This window comes from Galeopterus variegatus, unplaced genomic scaffold, assembly GCF_000696425.1.
Source record: "Galeopterus variegatus unplaced genomic scaffold, G_variegatus-3.0.2 Scaffold11525, whole genome shotgun sequence".
NCBI classification, from domain to species: domain Eukaryota; kingdom Metazoa; phylum Chordata; class Mammalia; order Dermoptera; family Cynocephalidae; genus Galeopterus; species Galeopterus variegatus.
In genome coordinates this window covers 1,409-13,728 of record NW_007737636.1, presented here as the reverse complement: position 1 = coordinate 13,728, position 12,320 = coordinate 1,409, and the positions used below count along the sequence as shown (strand labels likewise).

Genomic DNA, 12,320 nt, shown 5'->3' with positions numbered 1-12,320 from the left:
GGATGGATGGATGGATGGATGGATGGATGGATGGATGGATGGATGCATATACAGAGGACTGTGGGAACACTGTGGAAGGAGGAACAAACTCTGCTATCATCTTACTTTTCTAAGTCATAGCATGGAAATATGTTTGGCATGTTGAGTCTTTGTTTCCTTTGGGATACAAATATACCTTATAACTTTGAGTCTTTGTTTAAAGGTCACTTCCTCAATGAGACCTCTGCCAACACACCTTACTGAATTTGTTTTCCCTTTTTTGTCTCTCATATTACTCTGTACTTTTCCTTTCGTCTTCATCATAGTCTATGATTACATACTGATTTGTGCAATCATTTATTTAACTTTTGTCTCCTCAAGTAGACCATGAGTATTAGAGAGAGTGTCATGTCTTTTTGTCCATTGCTGTCTTTCTCGGGCTTAGTGTCAGGCCAGACACACAGAAAACTCAATCATCATTAGATGAGCCAGTATTCACAGCACAGATTCTAAAAAACTTCCAAACAAGTGAGCAAGAAAAAAAAATTCTACACGCATACTGGCACATGCATTTTTCAAGCAGAAAACACATTTACATATTTTTAATTAAAAAAAAATAGATTTTCAAATTTCAGAACAGTAAACACGTAATTTCAAAGTTCAGTAATGGTGAATGCAAAGAACTGGGTCATGATCTTGGTTTTGACCTCAACTTTTCCTGTACCCTTTAGTCAGTTATTCAATTACACTGGGTCTGTGTTTAACCATCACCCTTCCAGGTGTATTGTGAAAATTAATGAGCTAATATTTACATGGTTCCCAGAAGGGATTCTGCTGCAAAGTCCTAAAGAAAAACAAGAGAACAAAATACAATTTTCAAATTCTAAATTCATGGGTTTTATTTAGCCTTATTGTGGCTAAAATATTTCTTTCGGCTTCTGGAATATTCTTCTCACTTCTCCTCCTCTCCTTGCCTCGGCATCTTCTGTGCTTCTCTCTGCACGACCTCCCTCTGGGCTCCCCCTCGTCCACTCTCTCACTCCACGGCACTGGGGAGGCCTGCTTCATGCCAGGCTGTGCTGGGTGCTGGGAGCACCACAGTGACACCATCTCTGCTCTTTTACTAGGACCCTACGTAGATGGTCACATCTCCATTGTTAGCCCTAATGTCCTCATCAGGCCTCAACTCTGCCATTTATAACCACTTGCTGAACATGTTCAACAAGGCTTCATGATGATACCTCTAGCTCAACATGTTTAAAATTAACCAGGTCAGCATTTCCTCTGACTGCCCTCTTCTTGGCCATAGGATTACCATTTTCTAAGGAATCCAAGCTCAAAACCCTGCAGTTATCATTCATTCCAACCTCTCCATTAAGCCCCTGGATCCAATCACCAAGCAAATCCTTCATGAACAATAATCATTTCCTGCCACCTCTGCCACTTCCCTAGTCTACACTCTTATCACCTTTTACCAAGGCTGTTGCAACTGCCTCACCACCAATGATTTATATATGGTCTCTCACCACGTTAGGTCTCTCTCCACAAAAAAGATATGACTTTCCTAAAATAAATTAGGATTAACATTCTCATCTCTCAGAAACCCTCACAGGTTGTCCTCTACTGAAGGATAAAGACTAGACTTTTCATTCTGGCATTCAAGGTCATATAAAAACTGCCACCACCTACAATTACAGGCACATCACCCCCCCACACCATGATGGACCCTCTGTTCCAGTCAGCCTGAGAGATTCATTGTCCCCTGACACCTGGAGCATAAGCTCCAGGCAGGCAATGTAGACTGTATTAAGTCTATTTTCTGTTGCTTATAACAGAATACCTGAAACTGGATAATTTATAAAGAAACGAAATTTATTTCATACAGTTTTGGAGGCTGGGAAGTCCAAAGTCCAGGGAGCACAACTGGTGAGGGTCTTCTTCTGGGAGGAAACTCCCAACAGGGTCCGGTGGCGATGCAGGGTATCACGTGGAGAGGATGGCAAGAGCCCTCTCATGTACTCTCCTTATAAAAGCACCAGTCTACACCCACGATAACCCATTAAACCATTAACCCATTACTACAAGAATGCATTAATCCATTCACGAGGGCACAGTCCTCACGATCCAATAACCTCTTAAAGGCCCCACCTTTCAAGTACCATAACTGGATCTCCCACCCTCTTAACACCATTACAATGGGAATCAAGATTCCAGCACATGAATGTTGGGGGTACATATTCAACCCATAGCATAGACTCAATTTCTCCCCTGCCATTTGCTCAGTGGGAGCCTTTGGACATATTCTACTCTTTGTGCTTCCTCTTCTAATTTTTAAATACAGATTATAAAGGTAACTGCCTTGTGGGGTGAAGATTAAATAAATCACTTCTGTAAAGAGCTTGGCATTGTGTTGAGCTCCTGAGTGTTCACTATCAGCCAGCATGACTGCTTCTCCGTGTGTGCATGCCTGCTCCCCTCCTCACTCCATTCCTTCAGCCTGAAATTCTTTTCCCCTCATCTACCTTTACCTGGATCTTAAATAGTCCTCGAAGGCATACCTTCCTCTATGAACTTCTGCCAATGTACATTGACTCCTTTTTTTTCCCTCTCATGTTTACTAATCTCACCACATAGCTGGTGTTTAGCTTTAGCTTGCTCATTACCTTTTCAATCAATCTTCTCTATTTCAGCTAGACTGAAGTTTCTTGATGCAAGAGCTTTGTCATACACAGTACAAGAGTCTCAGCAACTGAGCAGTTCACAAATGTCTGAGTGTTATGCTGAGCTCAGCACAAAGTCACACAAAACTACTTTTCCTTTTTTCTCAAGCATTTCACATGATATAACAAAAGAGAGGAAGGGAGAGATATTTCAATCATCATTAGGAGAAAGAATCATTGCCTAGCAATTGCCTATTTTACAAAATACCAAAATAAGAATGTTGCTTAGTTAATTCAGGGTGGGGTTGGGGAGTGTCACATCAGTTCTGATCACCACTGGTCAGGCGAGTCAATCAAAAGGGAAGAAAGAAAAGCCACAGCCAGAAAGACCTGCCAGAGCAATGCTCCAGCATGACCTGAAACTCATCTCCAGGGGGAGTGTAAGCTAAAAATACGAATAGTGAAGAAATTACCCACTAAATGCTTGCCACAGTTCCCACACAATAGGTGTTTAATCAATGTTTGCCGAGCCAACAAATAATGAATGAACGATAGATGGAAAAGCTCCTAATGGGGACGAAATTACCCACTAAATGCTTGCCACAGTTCCCACACAATAGGTGTTTAATCAATGTTTGCCAAGCCAACAAATAATGAATGAACGATAGATGGAAAAGCTCCTAATGGGGACCTAAATATTTGGAATAATTGTCAATCTTTTAGAGGATTAAAACTGAGGATTATCATTTTCTTACCAAGACTTCCATTCAGTCTTTGTCAGAGATAGAAAACAAGACTGGATGAACCACTGATGTGACCTAATACAGCAATTCTTACAGTTTTATGCATTATTGCCCAGATCTAAGCCATGATAAAAATTATATCTGGTCTACACTCAAGAAAAAAAAATTTGCAATCTGTATTCTAAAAATGTTAGCTCTCTTTTAGGACCTTAACTGTAACATTAAAGTTCTAGTGTTGTCTCATGTAATTGCTTATATACCACAGGCAGCTAAGTTTTATTTCTTCAAACTTAATGGAAAACCAAAGGACAATCTCTCTGTATCATATAAAAATATAGAACATTAATGAGGAAAGCATCTGATACTTACACTTCCTTTAGACTTTCTGGATCCTACAATAGGAGGTAGTGAAGAAGCTTTTTGGCTGTGGAAACAAATTGCAATTTAGAAATCTGAGCACTATTTACAAATAATATATAATGCAAAATAACTGTCATCACCACCTGGAAGTTAACTGTTTCCTGACAGCTGTGTTTTACAGAAGATACCATATACTCTCCCAGTTTCACAAAGACTACCATAAAACTTCCAAATTCCATTCCAAAATATTTTAAATATTTTCCTGTATACTATTTTAGTTGACGTTTACAAATAAACTTTTAGAACCACCTTAATTTTTTTTCATAGCAGTTTTATTCAAATCCCAAAGTTTTCTATCGGTATTTCAAAAAATTATTTCCCCAGCTGAGTAATGATTTTGCCAGACTGAGTTAAAAACAATAAATTTCCATTGTTTTTATAATGTCTACTATGTCTATCTATGATAGAAGGGGATAATGGTAAAACACTGGCATTTACGTTCAGGGAAATTTTTAACCATTCTCACCAAAAAATAGAAAATTCTTTTAGACAATAAGTTGTTCTGCAGATGTCTGTATTATTAGGAAATGTCCTGTCTTGAAACCCAACTGAACCTCTCCAAAAATAGGAGAACACATATATAAGGGTAAATTGCACTAATTTGTATGAGAAAGGCCAACATGAGATACAGTTTTCTTATTACCGTCCTATACACACTGTAGCTCACAACAGGTTAATCTGGTGTGGTTTAGCAGAGATTGTTAAAGGATTTGATTTCATGGCTGGGTAAGGTTGGTTAGCAATAAGTCTGCTGGTAAATAATTCTAAAATGCTGGAAAACCATGTGCTCTTGCATAGTTCAAACACCACCGCTAAAATTCTGTTTCATCTATTATGTGTTTAGAAAACCTTGGCTAGCCTCTTCGTCAAGCTACACAGATTGTAACTTAATGGAAAACACATTGGTGACATTCTGCTCTCTCTGCGAGGACAGCCACAAAAAGTCGGTTTCCAATAGCAAAGTGGCCACTAAATCTCTGTGAAAAGCAACAGAGATGGATCCCAGGGCACCGTGAGCAAGCCAAGGGGTCCTGCATCAGGGTCCAGAGCTCTCCATGCACAGCTCTGCAGCACATCTGCTTGGCTGAAATAAAGCATCTTTCACAAATATATGACACTGCATAGAGAAAAAATGTTCTCACTGCATTGTGTGCAATTAAAAGTGTAATCCTTATAATTTTGCATGCATTAACTGTACACCCAGCCTCTCTATTTGCACAAGTGGAATTATATTGGTTTTTTTTTTCTTTTTTTTTGTCTTTTTTCTGTGTCCGGCAACGGGATCGCAACCCTCGGCGTCACCCCCACGCCTCGCTCAGCCAGTGAGCGGGAACTGGTCTGTATGTGGGATCCGAACCCTCGGCGGGAGCGCCACCGCGCTTCCCAAGCGGCGCACTATAGCAGTGCGCCACCGGGCTGGCCCGATATATTGTTTTATATTCTACAGTTATTATTAAAAGGAATATAAAATATTATATATATTTTTAATACCTTTGGGTGTTTCTATCCAAGCCAACTGAAAAATTATTTGGTCTGGCTAAATTAAGACACGAAAACTTCTAATAATGTTTGCTATAGAGAAGCTCATTGCCCTGTATCTTCTTCACAAGAATAAATCTTTATATTTACTATAAAAGTGGTACGTGGTAATATATATTTACTATTTAGCCTTTTACAGATTCCTAAAAATTATGTTTTTGTGCAATAGCTCTCAATCTCCCATCATGACAATAAAAACAAAGATCAATATATACCATACATGCCTTCCATTCTAACTGATAAATAGGATTATCAAATACATAAAATACAGTGGTGGTCAGCAAAAAGACCCAGTGCTATTTCAAGCGATAACTAAAACAGGAGGAATGAGTGAATACGGATGAAGACTTACCCAAAAGGCCTTCTCATTGTTGACTTGTCAAAAAGTAATTCACCATAAGGCAATTTCTTAAATTTGTCTCTGCCAACAGCCACATAAAACTGCCCATTCTCCAGCTCTGCCCCACTCTCAACAAGTTTTCCTTCTAAAGTATAAAGTCTGTCAAAATATTAATGGCAACAATTAGAATTTTAACCAGCATTTATAAACCTCTTAAAATTACAAAGTAAATAAAAACATTTTGTTCTTAATTGGACTCATCTGTTACTATTCTAATTATTGAATTATAAATGCCAAGAAGTCATCAGATTCAACTAACTGGCAGTGTTATAATATAGATACAGTGACTATCTAGCTGTACAGGGTTTCCTCCCAGAGTCTAACTATCCAGCATAAGGATCTCCCGTTGCTGCCATGGTAAGATTTTAGAGAGGAAAAAATTAACTTGTACAGAATGTGGTGCTTTTCTGTTTTTTTAAGGTAATTTTTTTCTTTTTTTTTTAAACTTTATTTATATTGATTTTTGTGGGATACCGTGTGCTGTTTCAGTACATGCCTATGCTGCACAATGATTCAGTTTGGGTAGACAGCACAGTTTTGTACCTGTGAGTCCACCCCATCCCCTCTCCCCCACTCTGAACGTGGTGCTTTAAATGAAGTTCAGCTTCCATTGAAGACTGATTCTTCTATTTATATTTTGTGAGCACTTTTAAAATTTATTTTGTTAGTGTATCTATCAGGCTGACAAGCTTCTGACTATATTTTGTGCAAGAACAGCCCCCAGCCAATTATTACATCCAAACACATGCAGAACTAGGTCAGGAAAAAAAAGGGTGAACAGCCAGGAGGTGAAAGAATCCGCTGCCGGTGTTAATGATGCAGAACTGCATAGCATTCGTGCTTCTTTCTTTTTTTGCTGTCCCTCTTAAGCAAGAGAGTGCACATTACATCTTGCCAGAATCAAGCAGTTTCACAAGAACCTTCCTTTACTGTAAAACTGCTGCTACAAACTATAATATATTACTTATTAAAAGAACAGTGACAATTTTACTAGATGACTTAAAGTGTCCACGGAATTTTTTTTAAAGAACAGGAAGAAACAAACTATTAGAAAATCAAACCAGAAAGACAATGCATGTTTTTGAAGGTTATAAACAAGAGTCATTAACTGGAAGCATTTCAGGATAATAATAATGAAAAAAAAAAAAAAAAAACCTCAGTCTCTTTATATTACATAACAAAGGTTAATGACATTTTCAAAGTGAAAAAAATAATAATAATCCATTGACCTGTCAGCTTGTTTACTCATTATATAAATGATCATATAATATGAAGCCATGAAGTACAATGAAAAAGCCACCAAAATCCCTGAAATGTTCTTGTTCTTAGTTAGTATACAGCTGCTAAAGTGTCTTTCTTTATAACATTGTACTTCTACTCTACAAGTTTAACTATCAACACCTAAACCAGATTTCTGTTTTTCCTGCCTTGACCTAGACCGGGGTTTCTGAACAGTGGCACCACTGATATTTTAGGCCAGACAATTCTTTGTTGGAGAGTCTGTCCTGCACATTTTAAGATGTTTAGCAGCACCCTTGGCCTTCACCCACTAGATGGCAGTAGTAGCCACCCCCATCCCCAGTAGTAACTACCAAACATGGCTCCAGGCACTGCCAAATGTTCCCTAGGGGCAAAATCGTGCCTGGTTGAGAACCACTGCCCTAGACCCAGACATTCTTCTTTCATTTTCCTTCAGAATAATAAATGTGAATTAGTAGTTAGCTTTTATGGGTAGAAATTAAAAGGCAGCATAGCTGTGGACTCTGGAAACAGCCAGGATTTGACTGGTTTCCTCTGCAGGTAGGTAAAGGATCCTGAATAAATTCTAACCCATGATTGTAACCTTCTTTTATACGGCCCTTGTTGACATGCTTTCTTCCTTCGCTACAAAACACAGGAAACATAAACAGGGAGTCAAACCAATTTTTATAGGATGCATTTGACATATAAATATGTTGATGCATATAGGGCAACCTATTAATGTTCTGCTAAGGTAACATGAACATGTCCCAACTGAGCATCAGCCAAAATTCACTCATATCTGGCATTTCATTAAGAATTAATGTTCATGTGTTCAGGGAACATATAACTATACTTTCATTTCTATGAAAGTAGATCTGTTTTATTTTTATGTATAAATCTGTTCAGATTAATACATGTATGAATAGGTATATCTGGGCATGAAATTGTCTGTATATATCTTTGTGTGCTTTATATTATTTATTGTGTGGGTTTACACTTACACATATGTCAAAAGAAAAAACTATGTATCTTTTTAAAAATCAATATGTAATTATTGTGATCTGCCTTCACTCCTGACACTAAAATAAAATCCAGAAGAATCAAGGGTTTAAATAAAATTTTAAAGTACACATGAAGAATATTTTTATAATCTTGGAGTCAGGAAGATCTAAGCTACTCATAAAATTCAGTGATCATAAGAAAAGATTGAAAATTTGATTACATCAAAATTCAGGATATCTGTATGCAAAAAGGAATATAAAGAGAGTAGCTTAGTAGTTAAGAGCATAGGCTCTGAGCATAGTCTTGGGTAAGTAACTTTCCCCCTCTGTGTCTCACATTTTATGTCTATTAAAAGAGAATAGGGCCGGCCCCGTGGCGCGCTCAGGAGAGCGCAGCGCTGGGAGTGCAGCAACGCTCCTGCCGTGGGTTCGGATCCTATATAGGAATGGCCAGTGCGCTCACTGGCTGAGCACGGTGCGGGCGACACCACACCAAGGGTTGCGATCCCCTTACAGGTCACGAAGAAAGACAAAAAAAAAAGAGAGAATAATAACACTACTCACCTCCTAGGGTCACTGAGCTAAGTTAAAAATGTAAAGCATTTGTAATAATGCCTGGCACACAAGAAATAATCAACAGATGTTGTTGTTGTAGATTAAATAAATAAAAATGAAGAAATGAAACACTATTTTAGCCAACCTTGAGTGAAAAGACAAAATGTTTTGTTAGTTATACAATATAGATAAAAGTATGAAAAACAGGCTCTCTCATGAACTTTTCGTGAGAGTACACACTAGCACATACTCTTTGGAAGACAATTTGCAGCATCTACCAAAATTTAAAATGCATTTGCCACTTCATGCAGCAATTCAAACTCTAGACTTTAACCTCCTGTAAACTCTGCTTATATACAAAGACATACCCATGTAATAGCAAAAGATTGGAAATGATCTAAATTTCCATCAAGAGGAGACTGTTAAATTAGGGTACACCTGTAAAATGGAACACTTTGTAGTCATTAAAAATAATAATAGGAACAACCTCAACTTTTTTTTTTTTTTTTTTTGAAGCTCTTACAACGAGAAAATGGAGGGGACACATCTGGGTGGGAGGGGGGAGAGGGAGGAGGGAGGGAGGTTTTGGTGATGGGACACAATAACTAACTACATTGTATATTGACAAAATAAAAAATAATAATAATAATAATAATAGGAGTTATTCGTGCTGATAAGCATAATCTCTAAGATTTGTTATTGTAAGAGAAAAGCAAGGGTAGTGTGTATACGTATTTACTTATTTATTTATTTATACATATATATGTGCATGTGTTCCCATTTATGTTTTTAAGAAATAAAAGATGTATGTGCCGGTATATGCATAGAATATTTCTGGAATGATGTAGAAACATACCAGGGAGAGGGACTGGGGAGCCTGAGGTGGGAGAAACACTTTTTATTTATACCCTTTATCTTATTAAAAATTTTTTGCCACAGGTAAAGTATTACTTTCTTTTTATTTTATTTATTTATTTTTTATTTATTTATTTATTTTTTGTCTTTTTTCGTGTCCGGCAACGGACTGCAAACCTCAATGTCGCGCCTGTTTTTTTTTTTTTTTTTTTTTTTTTTTTTTGTCTTTTTTCGTGTCCGGCAACGGACTGCAAACCTCAATGTCGCGCCTGTACCGGACCGGGACCGGCAACGGGATCGCAACCCTCGGCGCTGCGCCCGCCCCTCGCTCAGCCAGTGAGCGGGAACCGGTCTGTATGTGGGATCCGAACCCTCGGCGGGAGCGCCGCCACGCTTCCCAAGCGGCACACTGTAGCAGTGCGCCACCGGGCCGGCCCCATACTTTCTTTTTATTTTTAAGTATTACTTTCAATTAAAACACCCAAATTATGTTTAAAATCTCACTGGCTATGAACTGTATATATTAACATATGTCAATATACATACATTATCTGCAAACACATTTAACTGAAAGACACAATATGCAACCATCTGATAATTTATTTCACCATGTGTGTGTATATAAATATACATATGTACATACACATATATGAAAACAGGCACAAGAGCTCACAAGCAAGAGTATACTGCACCAGTGCACTATATTAGAGAGACTGGGGTGAAGATAGTTAGGGAGGACAACCAAATTCTCAACTGGATTTCACGTATTTGTATGTCTATATGTATACATATACATACATGTACACGTATTCGCATACAGATGTACATTTTGTGTACATCTATCTATTATTTGTAACTCTCCCACCTGAAGGAAAATAAATACGTCAGCCTCTATCAAGGGATAATTTCATAGGCTTCACAATTTAAAAGCCATGATTTCAATCTTCATTTAAATTTCAGAACCTGAGAAAAATGCTTTTGATTTTTTACATGTAGACAACCTCACTTAATTATCTTCTCTTTAGCCTGCCTCCTTCTTAAACCCACTAACACCACCTGATATCTAGTTTTTACCTTTGGCAAACAGTTTGGACCATCAAATAATCATAAATGTCTCCCAGAAAAAAAAAAAAGACAGTTATAGCTGGCTCTCTCAAGGAAAGTCCTTCTCAACTAACACAATGACACAATGTTGAAGCTTGCCTATTTACTCTAAACCGAAAGAATAAAAATAGTTAATATTTGTCGATGTTCCCCTATGTGCCAATGACTTTGCTCCAAGCTCTTCATGCAGATTACCTCATTCCTTAAAACAACCCTATGAGGTAAGTACTATTATATACCCATTCTACAGACAAAGAAACTAAGGCATACAGAGCCTAACTGGTGAGCAGAAATTCAAATCTAGGGACCAGTGATTTCACAGTCTCCTGGGAAGGTCTTCAACAATTCCAAAACCCATCCACTTGTAAAAAGATTCCTCTGACATACCTATGGACAGCCCCACTCCTCAGAGTTATTTTTTCCGTGACCATCTGTAGTACGTGATCCCACTGACTCAAGGCTTTTCTAGGGATGAGGAGGCGAGAAGCTGGGCTTATGAGGTCTCCATTTGCAATCAAGCTGGAAAAAAAAAAGGAGCCGAGCTATTTGAAACAGTCATGCCTTTAAAACTATGAAAAAAAAAATTCCAAGCCAAAAGGAAACCAGTACACCAATTATAACTTGAAATATAGAGGGCTCCAACTTACAAGATCGTGCAAGGTTCTCGAAGTGGTTTCCTAAAGCGAGCTGACACATTGATCCTGCTGTGAATCACTGGTTTTACCTTTAAAAGAAAAGAAAAGAAATATAAATCACTAAGCTTATGTTAGTTTTTGTTGTTGTTTTGGTTTTTTCCTGAGGAAAAACTTCAGGTTTCCAGGGAACTGGCTGAGACTGTCATGCCTTTGTTAAAATCTTGTCTTTTTTCTTATATAAACACTCCAGGCTCACCCTCTATCGATATTATATGCCCTTAACAAAGCTCTCAGGAAAAGAAAATTATCCCCTAAGCCCTGATCATATGGCTGATGATCTCTGCCAACAACAGAAACTACAGACTATTATGAGAATTTTAAGGCAACTTTTAAACAGTGCTTTCTGAAAAACGACAATAAAATGATCCCATAAAATCTTGAGCTCTGAAGTGTCCTCCCCTGCGTCAGCCACATACTGTGTTTTGTCATCTCTCCCATTCTCACTGCACCTGCTTTCTGGTCCCACGGTCCCCACCGGGGGCCTGACCCCACCCTATTCAGACTGACCTCATCAACTTTTCCTGGGCTTCCCTTCCTCTCCTCTCCATCAGCCGCACTCACACCAGCACCCTCCATTCCCACAGCCCTTGCATCTGGGTAGGTCTGATCGTGTCCCCTGTCCTTTTGCTTCCAGGGTGCAGGCTGCTGTCAGAAAGGACTCTCCACCTGAGACAGGGCTTTAGGCATCAGCTGGACCTCAGTACTGCTCAGCCAGCCCTCTACCCTTCCCAAGTCAACTATTTTTTCCATTTCCTACAATGGATAGTCCAAATCATTACCTCTTGTGCTAAACCCTAAAATCCCACTCTGGATACACACACCCTCAGCAAATCATTTCATTTCAAACTTCAAGAAAATAGAAGCCACAGGCACAAAGCCCTGCAACCTGCCTTGCCTCCACAACCCAGCTCTTGTATGTCTTTGCCACTTTTCTCCTTCCCTGCTGGTGTTAGAAGAAGAATCTCTGTCCCTTTAAAAAGCTAATCCTCCCATCTTGATTTTGTCCCCTGCTATCTCTACTTCTTCCATTAATTCTAATACTTTCCACCCCCAACTGGTGCCTTCAGTTCTCCCTTGACCCTACGGCCGTCTTCAGTACATCCTCACCCATCTCTCTCCTCATTATT

General features: G+C 38.7%; 1 protein-coding gene across 1 annotated transcript in view; it reads right to left on the bottom strand.

The window, feature by feature from the left end:
• The window catches only part of DCDC2 (doublecortin domain containing 2), a gene marked incomplete at both ends in the record, with an annotated part of 19,032 nt that extends 7,774 nt beyond the window's left edge, over window positions 1-11,258 (bottom strand). The window contains 4 exons of the mRNA XM_008594776.1: window positions 3,752-3,806; window positions 5,694-5,840; window positions 10,886-11,017; window positions 11,146-11,258. Of these exons, the coding sequence (XP_008592998.1) occupies window positions 3,752-3,806; window positions 5,694-5,840; window positions 10,886-11,017; window positions 11,146-11,258 (447 nt within the window). The remainder of the gene's footprint in view (window positions 1-3,751; window positions 3,807-5,693; window positions 5,841-10,885; window positions 11,018-11,145) is intronic.
• Window positions 11,259-12,320: the final 1,062 nt, after the last annotated feature.